At 33.6% G+C, this 21410-nt stretch overlaps 3 protein-coding genes across 3 annotated transcripts; 1 reads left to right on the plus strand and 2 right to left on the minus strand.

Moving 5' to 3' along the window:
* Nucleotides 1–5858: 5858 nt before the first annotated feature.
* Nucleotides 5859–7071, minus strand: LOC111994349 (dof zinc finger protein DOF3.5). Its single transcript, XM_024026221.2, has one exon. The coding sequence runs from the start codon at nucleotides 6923–6925 to the stop codon at nucleotides 6113–6115; it is 813 nt and encodes a 270-aa protein (XP_023881989.1). The 5' UTR covers nucleotides 6926–7071; the 3' UTR covers nucleotides 5859–6112.
* Nucleotides 7072–15452: 8381 nt separating this feature from the next.
* LOC136062561 (L10-interacting MYB domain-containing protein-like) lies at nucleotides 15453–15960 on the plus strand. Its single transcript, XM_065761744.1, has 2 exons — nucleotides 15453–15626; nucleotides 15820–15960. The coding sequence occupies exons 1-2, from the start codon at nucleotides 15453–15455 to the stop codon at nucleotides 15958–15960; spliced, it is 315 nt and encodes a 104-aa protein (XP_065617816.1).
* Nucleotides 15961–18894: 2934 nt separating this feature from the next.
* Nucleotides 18895–20840, minus strand: LOC136062567 (protein virilizer homolog). Its single transcript, XM_065761760.1, has 7 exons — nucleotides 20719–20840; nucleotides 20418–20634; nucleotides 19928–20143; nucleotides 19667–19822; nucleotides 19532–19585; nucleotides 19218–19432; nucleotides 18895–19116 (listed from the first exon to the last, which is right to left on the minus strand). Exons 1-7 carry the CDS (start codon nucleotides 20751–20753, stop codon nucleotides 18924–18926), a joined length of 1086 nt encoding a protein of 361 aa, XP_065617832.1. The 5' UTR covers nucleotides 20754–20840; the 3' UTR covers nucleotides 18895–18923.
* Between the last annotated feature and the right edge of the window lie 570 nt (nucleotides 20841–21410).

Below are 21410 nucleotides of genomic sequence, written 5' to 3' on the forward strand. Positions count from 1 at the left end.
TAAGAGTACCAGTGAATAACCCTCATTGGCTGAGTATCAAAATCAATTCATAATCAGATTGTCCATAATCATATATATGAAATCATAGTTTCTAACAAAAATATATCCTATTCAAGCATGTATATAAAAATATATACTCAGTATTAAAATATATTTGTAATAATCCTTTACCTGAAATAAGTGATACTATAGAAATAAAAATTCTAATAATTATAAACAATTTTCAATAATTAAAAATATATTACTATAAGCAAAATAAAACCTAATTAGGATAAAGTTATTTACCTTAGCTAACTTACCACAAGAAACTTCTCCCAAACACTTTTTTTAAAATCTTTAAATATCACCTAAACAATTTTCAAATACTATACTCAATAATCAAATAATTTAAAAAAAACTTATAATAGTACCCAACCAGAAGAGAGACTATTAAAAATAACAAATAACTGCCCACTATCAACTCACACCAAAATCCCACATAATTACAATATTTTTGTTCTTTATTTTCTGCCCCTAATAGTTCCGAGGAATCAAGTCTATAGTTACACCATACCTTCTTCTTCTTCTTCAATTTTTTTTTTTTTTTTTTTTTTTTTTGGATGAACCTATAGTTACACCATACCCACAGGCATAAAGGGTCAAAAGTACATCGCCTAATCTTCTATTCGTGATCACTTATGTCAGACCTACTCACTTCCCCTAAATGCCTCAACCAACCAAATAAACAAATATAATAATAACAATACCAATAAAGGAAAGGTGCTGGCGTTGCTTTGTCAAGGTGTTAATTTCATTTATCATATTTACATGGGTTCGGTTAATATGTACCTTAAAGTACACATTAAATTTTTTATTTTTAAAAATATTTTTTAAAAAATTAAAAAATTATCATTACTTTTTTAATTTTAAAAAAAAATTAAAAATAAAAATTAATATATGTCCTAAAGACACACATTAATAAAATCGTATATACTTATATAACTATATATATACTTTTTTTTCCTGCCACTGCCGCCGACCCTAGTTTTCTTTTGGCACGAGGACAAAACTAAGAAAAGCACGTATCAAACTAGAATCAAGCTCCTGACATGCTTTTACGGAAAAATACTATTTGACATATATATTTTACCTTCGCAATTTATCACACTACCAGTCTACACACCATAACTTTTTGCTATTCACCAAAACTCAATTCGGTAAGCCTGTGCAGCACTTACAGTTAACGCAACACCGGCACAGGAAAAATAAATCTAATTCCTTCTTCGTTTACATCATTATACTCATTGAATTTTTTAAATAGTCTCGCTGTTCCCCTAAATACTCATAAAAAAATACTTTAATTTTATTTAAATAGTCTCACTATTTGCCAAAAGACTCATAAAAAAAATACTTTAATTTTAAATAAAACTTAAATTTAACAAGAAAAAGATTCTTAAGCTTTTACCTCAATTGTACAGTTAAGCCTTCACTAATTGAGTAATTTGGGTAGTCTACTCTCTCAAAACTTGAGAAGCTTATATATACCTAGAATTTTAACCTTATTTTCTAAAAACTCCCTTATAATTATAAATTATAAAATTGGCCCCCACAAAAAAATTTTACTTAAATACCCCTCCTTTTAAATCTTTTTTTTTTCCAGGTATTACAACTTTAATTTAAGTTTAGTCTATAATTATCCAGGTTTGAAATTTTCTAATTGATTATAAACTTTAAAAATTCTTATTGAAACAAAGAGCAAATACACAACCGACAACCAAGCTAAAGCTTAAACTTGGGCTTGTGTGAACAAGTAGGGATGAAATTATAGTTCTTGTCCAGTATAAAAGCATGCTATGACACCCATTTATTGATGATTTTTTTTTTATCGTCAAATTAAAAATAATTTACCAATTAAGTAACCGAAACTCACTTTTTTCATCGATGAACTGGATTGCATTTTGTTGCCCCCATTGGCCTTAAATTGAATGAGTTTTCCAGCACCTTCTTTAATTTCAAAGGAAGAAACTACATTATCACCATCTCTAATTAATAATTACTACCACCCCCCACATCATGTCCTAGCCATTTGGGTTGGACAAAGTCCTTTTAACAATGTTCACAAATCATGTTTGTTGGTACTTTTGAAACAAAAGAAACTCTCAAAACACCACCTTCTAGTATATGTTATCCTGAACCCAAGCCAATAATTAATATATTGCCCACATAATAGTAAACTAGCGGTCTATGTTATACTAGTCATTTATATGATGGTGACCACGTCTCTTCCTGCTTGTGCAAGCCAAGCTATAGTTGCACTGCGTACAAATCAAGGGGCTACTGATGTAATCAAGGTAGGAAATTTAATTTTCACTTCAACAACCACGATGCTAAGCAGCGTACTTGATGAGCAATCTATATGTCAAGTATTAAACTACTAATAAAATAACATTGCATGACTGGGTTGGTATATATATATATATATATATTTTGTGAATATTCATGCTAGCTCCTTCAAAGATTGGATTTGATCAAACTTTTGGACCCTGTACTTGGAGGATTTTTAGTGTTGTTAATTCGAAGATGATTTTGGGGAGTGATTTTCTTGGATCATGTGCTTTTTCTGGGATCATGCATTGCACCAAGTTCAATGTTGATAAGCCTTCTAAGTTTCTAAGCCAAGTTTGCCAACGTCAACTCAGAGCTTGGCAATAATTTAATTTAATCTTTAAACTTTTCTAGTAATGAGGGACCAATAAAAAGAAGAAACAGTAGAATAATTTGAATTTTGTTTTTGCACCCTTAAACTTTTGAAGGTTGAATTAATAATATAATTTGGTCTTGACCGCCGGCTACCAAGAACATGTGGTTCATAAAATCTGTAAATTTCCTACCGCAAATTACTACTTTGTCTTCAACTTAAATTTATAGGGTTGAGAATGATTCTAACTTGTAACTTTTAAGGTCAAAAAAATATAAAAAATTGCTATTGAGTAAACTTTAAAAGCAGGTCCACGAGTGAACAATCATATTTTTATGGGGGTCAATGTATTTATTAGCCACCAAAACGGACAGTGATGGAATGAAGGGCTAATCTCAAGATTGTTTGAAGATAAAGCATGTGATGTCATATGGAAAATTCCTAGGAGATTTCCCAAGCCTGACAAAATGATTTAGCTAGCTATGTGATAGGACCAGGGAGGGGAGTGATAGGATGAGATGGAAGGTAAAGAGTAATGGGGAGTTCACTGTGCAATCATTTTATGAGACTTTACAAGGGTCACCTCCTATGCCTTTACCTTGGAAAGCCATGTGCAGGTCCAAGACTCTTATGGCTTGTTTGGAAGTTTAGAGAGGGAGGAGAGTAGAGGGGAGCAGAGGGAAGGGGAGTAGTGGGGAGGAGAGTAGAGGAGAATGATTTACCTCTACCTTATTTGGATGTTTTTAAAATTAGTAAGGGGGAAGGGAGTAATTAGCCATTTCCCTTGTGTACTTTTGTTAATATAATAAGGGTAAATTAGGTAATTTACTTGGTCAATAGTTTATGTACTCTACTCCCCCTCCAAATCTCTCCAATTTGGGAGAATTAAAATTAAGGGGTTAGAGGGAGTCCAAACCCCTCCAAACTCCTCCAAACTCCTCCCCCTCATTCTTTAAAAAACTTCCAAACAAGATAATTGCATTACTCTCCCTCCCTCTACTCTACTTCCCCTCCTTTTTTAAACATCCAAACATGCTATTAAACTTTTGAAGGTTGAATTAATAATATAATTTGGTCTTGACCGCCGGCTACCAAGAACATGTGGTTCATAAAATCTGTAAATTTCCTACCGCAAATTACTACTTTGTCTTCAACTTAAATTTATAGGGTTGAGAATGATTCTAACTTGTAACTTTTAAGGTCAAAAAAATATAAAAAATTGCTATTGAGTAAACTTTAAAAGCAGGTCCACGAGTGAACAATCATATTTTTATGGGGGTCAATGTATTTATTAGCCACCAGCAAAATTAAGACAAGAAAAAGACATCCTTACGACCAAGTGTTTTATTCAAATAAGAAAGACGAGTACCACAGAACTAAATGGACTATCGAAGCAAATTAAGACTAAGAAAATTAGGATACAGAACAAAATAAAGAACTCAAAAAACCACTCTCTACCATCAATTTTTAGAGAACATCTTCTGCAAATTGACAAAACAATAGAGTTATCATGCTATGTGTTTAAAAATTTGCCGTGATACAAGTCTGTATACACAGGATTGGAGTCTTTTATCCTTTAATTTTCAATTACTGTGTTTTTTTAGGATTCTACTAATTTCTCACCTAACTTTTGTTAGAACAGTTGTAAATACTAATTGTGGACTATTGAGGTAACAAAGTCGACTTATCATATGCATCTAGCTATAGTAACACTTACGAAAAGTATATACTAACGATTTTAGAGACTGCATGCGTGGGGGTTCTTATATTTCATTGTGCAATACCCTAGTCATGAATTTAGACAACCACCTTTGTGAGATAGGGAAGTTTTAGCCCTCATAAAAATGGGTCTTTGGGTTCTATTGTGTTGCGGCCAACTTGGCATAATAGAAGGTATGTTGCGGTAGAATTCACAAGTGTACCAACTTTAATAAAAACAAAATTGCTGGTTGAGGGCAATAAATGATGATAGGGGCCAACTCAGTGGGCTATCATCAGTTCAAGGCTGTGTAAATGGATTTGACATGCACATTAATTGTGGTGGACTTGCCTTCATCCTTATGGTGTGTGTGTGTTTCCCTACAAACACAACACCCAAAAGGTGTGGCAAACAACTACTTCAATAGATTTCCCTCCTCTTCCTATTAAATCTCACTTCCCATTGTTTATAACAGGTAGGGTTCCTTTGCAGGCTTAGGCTACTTTGTTGAGCCTCTCAATTTTAGATAATCTCTTTGCGAGTTGGATATAATTGTGTGTTGTGAGGCTTGTGACCCATTTGTGGCAGACTTGAAACAGTTGGATTTTCTATTAGACTCCTTTTGATATTATCTTTCTGTTCTGCCATGTTGGACTCCCTTGTCTGCAGTATGACTTGGACTAATTTTCCTAAATTTTGTTGGTTTGTGGGTTTCGGCTTTTAAACTTTTTTTTTTTTTTTTATTAGTTTTCGGCTTTTAAACTTGGACCTTGTGAGGCCCAAGGAAAAAATGTGGCTTAAGCAGCATGTTTTTCTCAATAAGTTGGAAAATAATTTTAAAAAGCTATGGCATTGAAAGGCTAAAACTTTTAAGGGAAAATCCTTTTAGATTTCATTTAAGTTTTTGATCGAGGTCCACAGTATGGTAAATTATCAAAGGTGGTTTAATTGTGTGAGTGATAGAAAATGTAAAAGTGATATACAGCTACTTACAGTTAACCACATTAGAATTGTGACAATAACTATAACACAAAATTATGATCATAAAAGAACTAATTTTCAATCTTAGAAAACCCCATTTTACCAAATACTGACTTTTAATTATACCTAACTTTAAAAGAAGCTAATGATAAGAACATGATATACACCCTCCCGATTGTTTATACTTTTAAAGGTTATAGATATCTTTTTTGGAAACTATTAAATGCCAGATCACTAATACCTCCTCTAATATGGAAAACACCTTAATTAACACCTCCAAAAATTAGAGAAGCAAGTAGATGAACACCCACTTGATGTACTTCAGTGTGAGAAGGAGAGAGAAAACAGTCATAATTAGCGGATTTCCAAATAAGTGAGGCTCTCTAGCACAAAATTGGACCCATATCAGCTAAAGGTTTAAATTTATTTTATTAATTAAGATGGTGTCTAACATGTTATATCAAGATTTCATGTAAATTCCAGTGTATTTCATAAGTTCAATAACATTGTTGATTCTCCAACAAAAAAAAAAAGTTCAATAACATAGTTGAATATGGAATTATGGTGTATTTGCTATCGCAAAACTGGATTTGTATTTTCTTTTCTTTTCTTTTTTTGGGGGTAGGGGTGGGAATAAAAACATTTTACGATTATTATTTCATGGTAATTTCCCCATCCTAATCTATACATAATTATAATCATAGTGAATAAAAACAAGAAAATAGATGAAGAAAATCACATTCCTCTCATGTCCTCTAGAAAGTATCATCCCTTGATAAATCGAATGGGCTCCAATTAGAAATCAAGGAATTTGGATCTAGCGCTTCTGGTCCCAGCAGCTGCGTTTCTTGAAATGCATGATTCACCATCATTTGATGAGAACTTGGCCACAATACTTCTTGGGAGGCTATTGCTTCACCTGGCAATGGTGGCAACCCATAATTGCTTGTGTCATGCCTTATAGATTGTTCACTTGATAAATACATCTGGGTGTTAACACAATTTTCCAAAGGCAGCTCAGAAACACTAGCGTGACATCCAAAAAAACCATTTTCTAGTTGAGTACTTGAGTTCAAGTTTGTATTTGACACACTTGAAAACTCTGAAGTTGAATTGAAATGATGATCACCTGCAGGCAATTCTGGCAACTCCAAGTCTTTTTTGCAATCAGGCTTTTGATTCAAGAAGTTGGCATAAACAAGTGCAAGGTCGATATGTGAACCATCAGGCATCATTGATGAGCTAGTAGTGGACTCAACCATGGAATTCCCTTTGAATGAATGCCCCATCGGGTCATTTTTTAGATCCTCATAAGCCAAACTTCTTGACTGAACACCATCATTGGATAGCCTTAAGGACTTGCTAGCCCTTCTATTTTTTCGGCAGCCACCACCAACAGGTACATTTCTGAGGGATCCACCTTTAGTCCAATACCTTCTACAGCCTTTGCAAAAGTACCTTGGTTGTGTTAAGCTGTAGTTGTTGTAGTAGCAAAACTTTGTGTTGGAAGAACCACACCGAGGACAGTTTGGTGATACCTCTACGTTTGTTTTCCATCCTCTCTCCATGACCCAATTGCCCCAGATCTAATACACTTCATAGAAAAAGCCTTTTCTTTCACTCTTTCTGTGTGTGTGTGTGTCTCTCTCTCCCTTTGTGGAGCTAGGGGAGAGAAGGATCAGTTGGAGAGGAATGTAATACTGCCAATAGAGTAGTTATATGTGGGTACTAGGAACGTCTATGCAACCCATGCACATGAGTGTGGGAATAAAAATCATCTATCTCGATATGTGTGTTTCATTTTATACACCAGTACTTATCACAATCAATTACATAACTCTTTATTATCCTTATAATGACATAATTATTATATGATTCTAAAGTATAATAACGTGGCACTCTACACCAATAAATGCGAGCTATTTAATTTAAGAACATAAGATAATCTTATAAATTAATATGAAAACATTAATTCCAATATTAACTATTTTGCACTCATTAACGAGTAAAGTATAACGTAAACTGTATTTTGGGAATACCTTAATAACAATATTAGTTCATGAGTAGGAGGGTTAAATTTGTCCAACAAGAGCACGAGTGTAGGGGTAAAACTTGTTGGAAAGGGGCACAAGAGCGTGCATGTATTGGAGGTCTTGGAAATGCTTATGCACCCCATGGCCATGGCCATGCACATGAGAGATTTGCTAGATTTTGCATTAATAGACAAGTTGGGATTTCGCGGTGCCGTTAAGAGCGTACGGCAGGTGGGTATATTTCACAGTCCCCGTAGGCTAATACAACGTGTCGGTGTTTGCCTTTACGTGGCACGAGCATAATGGTGGGAATGAGGGTTGTATAGGAGGCAAAGACCTCGATAGCCTCATTTTAAGTTTCTTCCAATAGGAGACATTAATAGAATAAAGTAAACAAACAAAGTACTATTCAGACTAACATTGCTAGCTAGAAATGAACCCCACCTAGTTCTTCCATACCACCCTCCAATACCATAATTTTTATGTCCTCTGCTAGAACTTACTCAACCTGACAAGGATTTTTTTTTTTTTTTTTTTTACATTTAAAATGGAACTATTTTTGAGGTAAAATTAAATATGATAAATTTAAAAATGTATTTATTATCTAGTTTTTAAAATTTTAAATAATAATAATAACAAGAGATCATGTACACAATTATATATATGTGTGTATATATATATAAATAAAATCTCAATTGTAAAATAAACTATCTAGTCCCTATATTTCACTAGAAAATTGAGATTGAGAGGATTCTATAACACAGATTTTGAATACTTATTGGATAGATTTTTTTTTTTTTTAAATAACAATTTTGGTCTTAAGCCCCTGCCTTCTTTATGTCTCTAATATATTCCCCTATGTTTGATTTAATTATAAATGACTCATTGAAAATCAAAGTGAAAATTTCACTAAAAAAAGAAAAATGAAATTTAAAGGAATATAAGAGCTTGTTTGGATTACATGGAAACTAAGTGATATCACTCACTTTCCATCATCCATCATCCAAATTTCGTGGAACCCACATCTGAGTGAGTGTTTGGCTTGATTTTCTAATCTTGTTTCCATCACCCAAAACTCAAATTTTGAGTTTTGAGTGATGGAAACTAAAAACAGGTTTGTGGTGTTTTCAAAATATGGAATATGAGTTACAGGGGCAAAGTTGTAAAAAAACCAATTTGGTGGGACCCATTCTCCTGAGTTGTCTCTATCAAGTCAAACCCACTCCACCAACGGCTTTTTTTTTTCTCTCTCTTCTTCTTCTTCTTTCTTCTTCTTTCTTTCTTCACATCTCTTTCTCTGAACTAGGGCTTCTTTCTTTTTTCGGGAACCTGAACATAACACACACTTAACTCAAATCTAAAGCCAATTGCACATTTAGTATACAAAATTTACATGGGTACCGATGTCTCAAACCCAAAAACACAAACCCATAAACACATGGGTACCGATCAAACACAGATCACAGACCCATAACCATGTTCATCATAAATCTACCCAGAAACATAAACCCACAACCATGTTCATCACAAATCTACCCAGAAACACATCGGTACCAATCAAACACAAAAGCACAGACCCATAAACATAAACCCACAAATTAAACACAAACCCACAACCATGTTCATCATAAATCTACCCAAAAACACATCGGTACCGATCAAACACAGAAACACAGACCCATAAACATAAACCCACAAATTAAACACAAACACAAACGCATAAGTCTACAAAAAATTTCCCCCAACACAAACAAAACCTAGAAGTAAGAAATTTACCAAACCCTTAAATGAGAGAGCGCAAGGCCACCGGTCTAAGGAGAGAGAAAGACTGAAAATAGATCTTCAGTTCTTGTGGGTTGTTGCGGGTTTGTTTGCTATTTGTAGTCTATGGGTTTGATTGCTGTGGTGAGGAGAACTTAAGGAAAAATCAAGCTTCTTTCTCATTTGTTTGTTCCTTCTTATTTGAGGAATGTGGGAGAGAGAAGTGGTGGATTCAGTGAGTGAAAAAGAGGAGAGGGGCGAAATTTTTAGGTCTTAGGGGAGAGTAAAGGCAGAGAAGTGAAGAGAGGAAAAAAGAAAAAGAAGAGGCAAGAGAACTTACGCGGGTAGGCAACTACCTATCTGACCCAGTACAGTAAATGGGTCCCACCATTATTGCAAAATTTTGAGTTACATAGAACAAGAAATGAAACAAAAACAAGTTTTATTTTGAGTGACTGAAAAAATAGAGTTTTAGTAATGAGTGATGAGTGATGAGTGATGAAAACTAAGTGATGAGTGATGAGTGACCATTTTTTTTAACCAAACAAGCCCTAAGCTTCTCTTTTTTGTGTGGAAAATATGAAAATATTTCCATGTTTGGGAATTTTCAATTTGTTTTAATAATCTATTTTTAATATTTCACTCGTAACATCAATGGAGTTAGGAGTTTTGAATTCTGAATGTTGATTTGAAAAATACCAGGAGGTACTAGTTGAGATACAAGACTCTTGACCTTTTAATAATCTATTTCATCATTTTCTATCTTTTCACTAAAAAAAAAAAATCTATTTCGCCATGTTTAACCTAACTCAATGAGGTGTCATTGTTTATACTATGGTTAATGACCTAGAAGATAAAAACAACAAAAATATTCATTTCTCTTCCATCTATTTTCTCTATTTCCCCTAACAACATCGGGCCACCAACTCCATTACGTATAACTCCAAAAAACCCCACCAACAATGGATACTTTTATCATTTTCTGTCAATTTAGGCGGAAATTTTTACAATTAGTTCAAGCTATAGGAAAGTAAAAAAATGCTCAAACTACATGGTAGTACTATTTAGTTTCCTCTTTTCTTTTCATTTGGGGGGGGGGGGGGGGGGGGGTGTCTGTTTTAACATCTTAATCGCAGAACGAACGTGTATAGAATTCCTTAGATAAGGAATGTTTCATTGGTCGGTGAATATTATTCATATTGTACGTAAGTCACTAAGAATCTCTTGGATCATGGGCTTCTTGGATCATGTAATTTGGATGGGTTTCATTCATATGCGTTGCTAATACCACGGTTCTATGAGATAGCAAGAATGTCAATTGTGAGCAAGGTTTTCAGACTCGGACCGTTCATTGAACCGTAAAAGGGAGAGATTCAAGATTTTTGAGATTAAACGAGGTCGAACCGTGATAATGTCATAATTAAATTAATAATTAATTAAAGCCTAAATATAGATATTAAATTTATAAAACTAAAAAAATTGACTAATATATCTATATATGTGAGGAAAATTTAATGATTTTCAAGCATATATTTAATAATTAAATAAGAAAGTTAATAAAATAAAATAATAACCATGAAAACATTAAAATTTATGATTAATTTTTGAAGTAAAGTTGAATATCTTTGAAGGATTTTAATTATAATTTTTTATTCCTTGTAAGAGATGGATAATTTAATTAAGTATAATAAAATTGTGTTAAGTTTTTTTTTTTTTTTTTTAATTGCTAAGGGGTTGGACCGCACGGTTCTTGACCGGTTCGTACGGTCCAACCCCGGTTTTAGGGGGTTCACGGAATTGCCACATATGTCCGGTTCTTTATGCTTAAAAAACTGATTTTCATCACGGTTCACGGTTTTCACAGTCCGACCACCCGATCCGGTCCGGTTCTAAGAACTATGATCGTGAGGGCAACCAATCCAATCTACATTTGTTAAAACAACACAAAAGATATTCTCCAACGAAATAATTAAACATGATAAACAACCCAGAGAGAAAGAAGTCTCAGTGACCAGAAGTAAGAAAAAAAAAAAAAAGGAAATATAAATTATTATCTACCTATATTTTTATTACTTATGCAAGAGGTTTCAATTTATTGGAAGAACACCACCGCACACCCTTAGTGTCAATGGTAAAGCCAAGGAGGGGGGGGGGTGTCACGACCCAAAACTAATACCCAAATTTGTAACCATGACCGGCATGTTAATATCAAGCTTAAACGTAATATTAACAAGAACCAACTAATCTTTTTAACAAAAGCTTTCCTCTTCATTTTCATTCTTATTTCTTTAATTTCTTGATATAATTTTTCTCACTTGATATTCAAAGTATCTACACTGTACTCAAGGTGTTAGGTTTTAGACCTCTTTACACAATATGTTTAAACTATTGTGATCAAAACAAATATAATGCGGAAAGTAAAGAACACAAAAATCTGATAACCCAAGAAAACCAAACCAGTAAAGAACCTGAGGAGGATTTAACATAGCTATCCTCAAGGTAAAAATAACTGCACTATAGAAAGAATTGAAGTTTACAATAAGATTTAGACCACTAACATCCTATTGCTACTACACGTAGAACTTACTGACACAACCATGTGCAAGTTCTGAGTCCACGAACTACTTCTTTCTTGGATCTACAGCAATCACAAGTTCTCCTACTTGTGACTTTGAGACTCGTCTCAAAGGTTTTGGATCTCCTTGAATGTTCTTTATGCAGCAACTAAAACAACCATCAAGTTCTTGATGTCTTGATCTTGATAGCTCTATGTGTGTGTTTGAAGGTACAAACTTCTCAGATCTCACAAAAGACTCAACACATAACTCAACGAAGACTTCTAAAACGTAGCTAGGGTTTTTCCTTTTTATACTAGGAGTGACACACTTAACCCTACACGTCATATGGGCTTAGGCTGCGTTTGAAAATACTGCAGAAAATTTCTAATCTGCGATTCTCGATCGATCGAGTCTATTTTTCAATTGATCGAGCCTTGCAGAATTTGAACAGTAATTTCTTGTAATTACTCGATTTCAAACTTACATTAAAAGAAACTTTGAGCAAGTCTAAACCCAAACTAAATGTTTTGATCATGGTTTGCCAACATATACAAAATGAAGTTCTAATACATTTAGTTCCTAAAGTCTTAGAGCCTAACACAAGGAATAATAAAATCCACCAATTATTCAAATTCCATACTTTCACATAATACATCTCTAAATTACACTAAAATATACAACTCCCATCAGAATATCCTAAAATACACAATACTACAGAGCTAAACATCAAACTGCCAAAATAGGGCCTATACTTTTAAAACTAAAACTAGCTTCTCCCAAATACTTAACTAAGGCTCCCTATACTCTAGAATAAAACCTATTGATTGAAAAAGTGGAAGGGGTGAGCTACGCAGCTCAATAAGGATAAGTTACACGAGAATTTAATAAAGATGCATGTAAATCAAAGTATTTTATTTTATGGATATTCAGATAGGAGAACATCTTTCCTTGCATAGTATTTTATATTATTCATAATAATAATTTATACAATTTTCATAGGAAAATAATTATTCTCCTTTTTCTTATCAAAATAATATTACAAAACCTTTTGAGACTAATTTTCTTTCATTTCTTACAAAGTCACCAAACTTAATATTAACTGTTTAAAATCATATATATTCTTATTATAAAATAATTATTTCCTTCATAGAGCCCATTTGTTTAGGTATTTAGATTACTCAAAACGGCAATTTGGCGAATTGCAATTTCGGGCATATGTTTGGTTGGGCGATATCTGCAAGATTGCGTTTTCAATTCCGCAGATTTTCGCAATTTTGAAAATGCAATTTTCCAGAGCTTTTTCAGCATTGTGCAATATGGAAGATTGGGTTGCCACTAATTGTTTTGGCTATCCCTTCCCCATATATATATATATATATATATATATATCATCAATCCTGGGTTCTCTCCTCATCAATTTCACAATATTTGCTTCTTTCTTCTTTGTTATTGCTCAATTGCTCTCTTTGATTATCATCGTTGGTCTTCATCACAATTCCCAGGTAAACATTCTCCATGACCCATCTCTGAAATTATTATATTGATTTGGGCTTTTGCTTGTTTGTTTAAATGACTGATTAAACTCAAAATATTAGAACTTACCTTGACTAAGGGATTTGTTGTTGCTATTGTTGTTGTTTCGTTACTGGTTGTGAAGTTTTTAAAACAATTTCAGATAGATGGGGTTGTTCAAAACCATTTGGATTCGATGGGATTAGTTTTTTCTTGTTGAATAGTATATGGGTTTGAAGAAAATTTCAAGTTGTTGTTGCTACTACTGTTTCTTTACTAGTTTTGAAGTTTTTTAAAAAAATTGAGATAGATGGGGTTGATCAAAAATTTCAGAAAATTTCAAGTTATTGCTTTGACGTGCTTTTGTAGTTAAGAGTGTATTACTCAAAACATTTGAAAATGCTTGATGTTGTTTGCTTTTCTATTATAATGTTAATCTGAGGTGCTTTATATTATAATATGTGCTTTTGCTTTGCAGTTAAAATTGTTTTTGCAGTTAAAGAGTGTATTACTCAAAACATTTGAAGATGCTTGATGTTGTTTGCTTTTCTATTATAATGCTGCCTTTTAAACTGAACCTATACTTAAGCTAAACTAATTATGCTACTAGTTCTTTTACTAATCTTGAACTAAAATGTATTGCTAGTTTATTATGTGTGAAATTGTATTATCTATAATAGAGTATTGTTTGTAAGAGCCTTAGAATTTTTACATATTTAGTTATATATACATTGAGGAGCTTATCTTAAACAAATGTGTATTTTAATTGATTGTTGGATTGAAAAACTGAATGAGTTGAACCCAAGCTTAGTGCTCTATGAAATCCTTCAACTAATTAGGCTTTGTTGTATTACTTAGAATTTGGCCTCTATAACAACGGAGTTTTTGTAGCTTCAGAAGTGTACCAAGTTCTTTTCTAGGAATTAATGCAACTCTTTGAAAGTGGATTTAATCATATTTTCTAAAAGGGTACACTAGAGCCTATGAATAAAAGATTTTTGACTGTACTAATGGAATTACCAAATTTGTTTTGTCTGATTTGGGCATTAGCCTTTCAAATTGATTTTACAATTTGAAAGGAATATATTCGATAAGTAAACTGAGCAAGGAATATTGTTTCATGAATTGACCTAAGTTTGTTTTCCTTTGTATGAGAGCTTTCTCATTTATAAGAGTAGGTCTCAGTTCAAGAGTCGCTTAGTTAATCAGACCTTTGCTGCTACACTTGGGCACTCCAACTAGTTTCTATGCATTTTAAGTCATGTGATTATTCATTGTTGCTTTGCTTTTGACACGTGTTTAATGTGTAATGGAAACAGGAATTCTTGGTACCATTTATTTTGATGTTGAATTATCACATTTAAACAACCAATTTTGGCCCTAATTTGAATGCTACTTCTTCTCTATTATGGGTCCGTTTGGATACAGCTTATTGTTACTGAAAACTGATTGTTGGTCAAAACACTATAGCAAAATAATTTTTAAATGTATGAATAGTATCGTGGGACCCATTTTTAATATTTTTAATGCGTGAACAGTGCATGAACAGTAAAAAAAAAAAAAAAAACTGAAAACGCAACGCCACTTTAAGTGAAACAAAGTGCTATCCAAACCGGCACTATATTTTCCAATTGGCAATTAACAGCATGTAAATTACACCTTAAATTAAAAGGATACAATTTATTAAATAACAATTTACTTGGAAAAAATAAATAAAAGTAAAGATGAGAGGAAGAATAATATGAGTCCCTTAACATGTGTGAATGAAAGTCTTCATACTTATGCAATCAATACAACTTTAAGTCTTTGTTCTATGATATGTGATGTGTTTATTTTTGAGACATTAGAATGAATGTCTATACTTGAAAAGAAGAGGTTTTTATTATTATTAGCAACGGTAAACATGTTTTCTATCCTTTGGAAGAATATAGTTATGTATCTTGGATATCTTATGGATCCACCAACTTATTCAAATTCTTTGGAGGTAATTTAGACGCCATGGACACCCATTTTATCTCTTTCCTCCTTGTATATCTTTCGAAATAATTAATTGGTCAATTATGGTGTGAACTCTTCTTATAAATTGATAGTCAATTACAGTATTTGGTTGAACATTATTATTAACAAATCTATATTTTGTTTAGATGGTTAAGAACAAGGAGACTTGAAATCTCAATACTAAACAATCCCAAAATAGCTCAAATGTTAGAGTTCAATGGTCATCAAGAGTAATGACTATCTTTTGTGAAGCTTGTGTGGATGAGGTATTTAAGGGTGATCGACCTAATACCCACTTTAGTAAAAAGGCTTGGACAAATATTATAGCAGCTTTTGAAAAGAAAACTGGAAAGGAATATCCTAGGGCGAAGTATAAGCATAAGTGGGATGGATTGAAGATAGATTGGGTACTTTGGAATAAGTTGAAGGAAAGTGAAACTAGATTGGGATGGGATGCAACCAAAGAAATAATATGCTGCAACTAATTAGTGGTGGGAGAGGAAGCTAATGGTATGTTTTATATAACCCATTGTATGCATGTTGTATTAGTAGATAAACCATGCTAATTTGAGTTATTAATGAAAATATTCAAAATGGTAGGAGTTACCCGAAGCTACAAAATTTCGAAAGAAAGGTTTGGAGAATGTTGACTTATTAGACATTATGTTTAAGGACGTTACAGCCACAGGAGATTTAGCATGGGCCCCCACTTCAAGTGTGTTACCTGATGATATTAAGTAGGGATGTCCAGATTAATCTGGTAACCCGACCCACCTAAAGAACCGACCGGATCCGACCCGAATCCGACCGACCTGACCACTCTGGCAGGTCGCCGATGGGTCTTCACCACCAGAAACTGATTATGGCAGGTCAGTTTTAGTTTCCCCCCCCCTAAAACCCGAAAAACTCGAACCGACCGAAAGATTTCCAGATTCTGGCCAAAATTTCCAAATTCCGGCGATAGTTTTCCAGAATCTGGCGAAGAGACCCAGATTTCGGCAAAATTTCCCTTAGATCTGGTGAGATTTTGACTAGATCTGACAGAATCTCATCAAATTCAATTAGATTTTTGCTAGATCTAGCGAAATCTCACCAAATTTAAGGGAAATATTGCCAAAATCTGGAAAACTATCGCCAAAGTTTTGGTTTCTTCACTAGATCTGTGTTTTTTTCACCATTTTCTTGCCATCTTCTCAAATCTAGGACTCCGACCGACCCGCCCGCCACCCATTGATGGTCTGAACCGCCCGACCTAATTACACCGGTGGGTCGGTGACGGGTGCATTTTTTTCTCACCCGATTCCAGTGGGTCGGTTCCAAGTTGGGCACAAACTCGACCCGAACCGACTCGTGGACAGCCCTAATCTTAAGACACCTGAGGAGGGATTAGGTGACACTTCTGTTGACTTATCTTCTCCAAACAATGATGATGATGTTCATGAAGATGAGACTCCTAACCTCACACAACCACCTAACCCAACACAAAACAAAGGAAAGAAACGAGCTTTACCATCATCCACACAAAGCAAAGGGAAGAAAGGGAGAACAACAATACAATTGACACAACAGCTTAGTCATATCTGTGATGTTGTGGAGTTAAGGAACTTAGCTTGTTCAGTGGAGCCAAGTAGTACCATTCGTAATTTCATGGAACATGTGCACCTTAGATAGCATTGAGAAGGGTTTCAAACTCTACCTCATGGTAACACGTATTTTTCAGAAACGAGAGAAGAGAGAGATGGTTATCATAATGGAAGAACCACATTTATAACTTCAGCTTTTGTAAGAGGAGGCAAGATTGTTAGGGGGACTCTACTTTAGCACTTAATTAGCAAGCGAAAAGTTTATAGGAAGACATTTGCTTTAAAATGTGTCCTTAGTGAGGTTTTTCATGGTTTATTGTTTTATCCTTTGAATAATGTGGCTATTAGGGTGTCTTAACTTGTTGGGATGTTTCATCAATTTCTTTAATGGTTATTATTTTTTAAATGGTTAAACTTTGTCTTTATTGTGATTTATCTAATTGTTTGTTATCATATTTTAGGTGTCATCCATATGGATTACAATGATTATATTGATAATAGTGATGATGATTATTCTTCTAATGAGGAAAATGATGACCATGATGTTGATGATGAATTATATGATCTTGTTGTTACTGGATGTCATGCAGCAGTGACATATTATATGAACTATATTGATAAACAACCTTGTATAGATTCTGAACAAACTGGCTATATGTGGTTGATGGATTGTTTTATAGGTAATGAAACAAAATGTCACGAAATGTTTAGAATGAAGCCGCATGTTTTCCTTCAATTTTGTAATGTTTTACAATATACATATGGAATTTGGCACACAAGGCATATTAGGCTTAAAGAGTCAGTAGGTATATGTTTGATGATACTTAGACAAGGAGCATGTAACAGGTTGGTTCAAGAAAGATTCCAACATTCTGGTGAGACTATACATAAACATTTTCATAGAATTCTGAAACACCTTAACATAATGTCCTACATTTAGTGTAGTTCCAAGACATATACAAAAGAATCCATTGTACATGCCACACTTTTTGGTATTCATTTCATATATTCTAATTTGTTTCTAATATTTGTTAGGATTATTTACTAAGTAACCAGATTCATATTATATTTTAGGACTGTATTGATGCCATTGATGGTACACATATTCAAGTTGTTGTTGGAGAGGACAAGAAAGCTCCATATTATAATAAAAAGGTTGTGCCATCGTTTAATATGATGTCAGCATACGATTTTGATTTACTTTTCACATTTGTTATGGTTGGATGGGAAGGTACAGCACATGATACAAGTATTTTCTTAGATGCTATCCATCAAGAATTTGTCAACTTTCCAAAACCACTACCAAGTATATAAAAATTTTATAAATTAAATATGTATGAAGGACATTATTTATGTACATCTTATATGTTTTTTTTTTCTTTTTCTTTCACTAGAAAAATATTATTTAGTTGATGTTGGATATCCTTTAAGGAAATGATATTTATCACCTTATAAAGGACAACCAATCACAACAATTCACATCAAGTTAAGTACAAAACACATTAAGACAAAACCATAAGCACAACATGGCATCATTTCTCTTAATCATCATCTTTATCTTTTCCATTTTCTTATTTTCTTATCTTCTCATCATTTTTCTTTTATTCTATCTCTTCCCATCTTCACCTTTATTCTCTCTTTTTCTTCTTTCTTTCATCTTTTTATTTATTATTTCATTCTCCTTTTTATATTCATCCCATTATCTTTTGTTTACTCATCTTCCGATTCCTCATTTTTCCATTTGAATATTTATCTTTCATTTCTTCTTTTCTCATCATCTCTTTTTTTTTTCAATTTTCTTTCCCATTTTCAGTTCTTTTCTCAAATGACTTCTAAAAAGTGCATCTTTCTCTTAGAGCATTAACAAGTATTCAGCAGGTAGTTCTCTTTTGCTCACTATGCATAAAAAGTTATTCTCATTTATATAAAAGCGTGAAGTTGATTCAAATCCTAAACAATTTTTTTTTTTTTTTTTGGATAGAACCTAAACAATTAATTTTAAATTGACCTAATGTATGATAGGAAACAAACACCCGGTGACTGATTTTGATCTTTAACACAATTCATCAAAAGGCCATTCATTCATCTTCTCAAAGTAGAAAAAATTGATAAGTACCAACGCTAACTTTTTTTTTTTTTTTTTTTTTTTGGGGTGATGAGTACCAACACTAAAACTTCTAAAGGAATTAACCACATAGTTAGACATAAATGAACTTCATTTATATCAAAGAAGCAAGTACCTACCAGACAAAACTTAAGGAGATAACATAAAATCAGTGAACAGTCTTCAGTACTCAAATTTCCACAATTATGCCTGGTAAACCATCAAAGAAATTTGAAATTTACAAGGTTAGGTTCCCCACATATAGGAAACGATGGATATAAATAATATATAGGAACATGTTATCTACTCACAAATTGAGTTTGCCAGGATATTGTCGTGGTGTTCTTGCACTACATAGTAGCGAGAAGGACTTGAATACAGGGACACACCAACTAAGCAAAGTAAACCCATATTTAGCTGAATATTTACTATCTAGAATCTGTTTTGAATCCACATCAAAGGAATCAAAACACCTATCCAACACTTGCGTGAGCATCAGAACAGAACCTTCCTTTAACAATAGTGCCTGAAAAAGAATGTTATTGTGAGTGAAATCCAATGCAGGTTTGTTGAAAAAAAAATGCATAGATAGTAAAAAAAATATAATGAGTGAAAAATAGAAAACCTTGCCACAGGGATGCTCCAATAAGCTAGCAAGAAAATCAAGTAATCTGTAAACCTGAATAAGAGAAAAAAGAATTACATCCAAGTGTTTCAGCATAGATAAACTGTAGACTGTAATAGTGACAGAAATGTTCACCTTGTAAGCATCTGTGTCTGATAGAGAAGATGGCTCAGAAACACAATCACGAATCCATGATAATATGGGTTGCAGAAGTAAAGAAGCATTGTCAGCATTTTGGCAAGCGATACGAATTATTAGAACTCGCAGCATGTCTTGAATGACCACCAATGCCTGTTTAAAAATAAGATCAGAGACACACAAGTAGCCCCATCCCAATCTTCCCTTATTAACAATGACAAAGAAGAAAGTGAGAACTAATCCAAGGGAATGACATACAGATATGGCATAATGTTGGATAATCTGGGCAAGTTTCTCAAGCTGAGGTGTTAATTGGCTAAGCAGTTTTTCAAGGTGTGCAGACTCCAGATACCAGTTGACCTGTCTCTCCTTCTGAGGTCCCAATAACGTCCCAATCGCTAATGTTCTAAAGGCACTCAACAAGGGCATTCCATTCTTCCAAAGCCAGATGCCTTCTTCGGGAAATAAATCATTCTAGCAATACAAAAGAGATTTAAGAAAGAAACTAGTCAACCATTGCAGTTCATGGATGTACATTAACATAATTTTATCAATGAAACAGGAAAAAACATATGAAACATAGCAGCTAATGACCAGATTCAGAATAGAAAACACCAAACATTCAAATTCATTTAGTCAACAAGACAACAATGTAAACAAACATTACTGGAGAAAAATCATTCCAAGTTTTGCAGTACTGACAATCATAACCTCAATGAAAGTCCTTGAGAATGGAAAACTTGCATACCAAAAGACACAGCAAACTGCAGGTTTCTTTTGGACCCAATGTCAGCAATGAGGCAGCATGAACACTAGCTAGCAGTGAATGGAAAAGGCCAGGAGTCCAACCATATACCGGCCAACATGCAAGTGCTGACACAATAAGATGGCACACAGCTCCAAAACCAAGTGCCGAAACAGGATAAGGAGATGATAAGTCTGCCGCACAAGCAGCTAGCTTTGGACTGCAATGACAAAAGTTATCTCTATTATAAACAGACAACATCACCAAAGCTACCAATTGCAAACAGAAGGAAATTCCCAATTACCTTACTTCTCGATGCAATTGTAAAAGGGCGTTCATTAGTTTTGTATTTCTATGCTGCTCCTTAGTTTCCTACAACAAAGGCAATGTAACAAACTCTATTCAAGCATAAATTTGATAATGGTGTATGTTGTAAAGGTCTTCATAATACAACAATCAAACAGAAGAAGACTGAAATGTATATAGGCCAAGCTAATTCTCATACAGCCAGCCATATAGGCATTAAGCAGTCTTGAAGTATGTGTCCTAAAGAAACTATGGGACACTGCTTCCAGTAAACCGTTTTATTAATGATTAGTTACAACAATTGGGGGAGGAGTGATTTGAGCCTTAGATGTCTCCATTGGAAACACTACGAGGTAACGGTTGAGCTACGAGGTTCTTGCAACCTCACAGTAAACCCTTACAACAAAGAGTGATAACAGACCAACAAACAAAAATATAAAAAGAAAAAAAGATACAAGAAGAATTCATGTCAACAACTACTAGCACTAAACAAGCATATTATTAATTACAAATACTCAAAAACTTTTTTTTTTTTTTAAATAAGTAACGTAAAAATATTATTAATAATAAAAAAGTGCCAAACCAAGTACATTGGAGATTTACTATGGGGGCACAAATCAGGAACCAAAAATACAACAATCAAGAAAAACAGGAAAAGAAGAACAAGAATAATGAGAAAAGACCACAATC

The sequence above is a fragment of the Quercus suber genome, unplaced genomic scaffold (genome assembly GCF_002906115.3).
Source record: "Quercus suber isolate HL8 unplaced genomic scaffold, Cork oak 2.0 scaffold_427, whole genome shotgun sequence".
In the NCBI taxonomy this organism is placed as follows: domain Eukaryota; kingdom Viridiplantae; phylum Streptophyta; class Magnoliopsida; order Fagales; family Fagaceae; genus Quercus; species Quercus suber.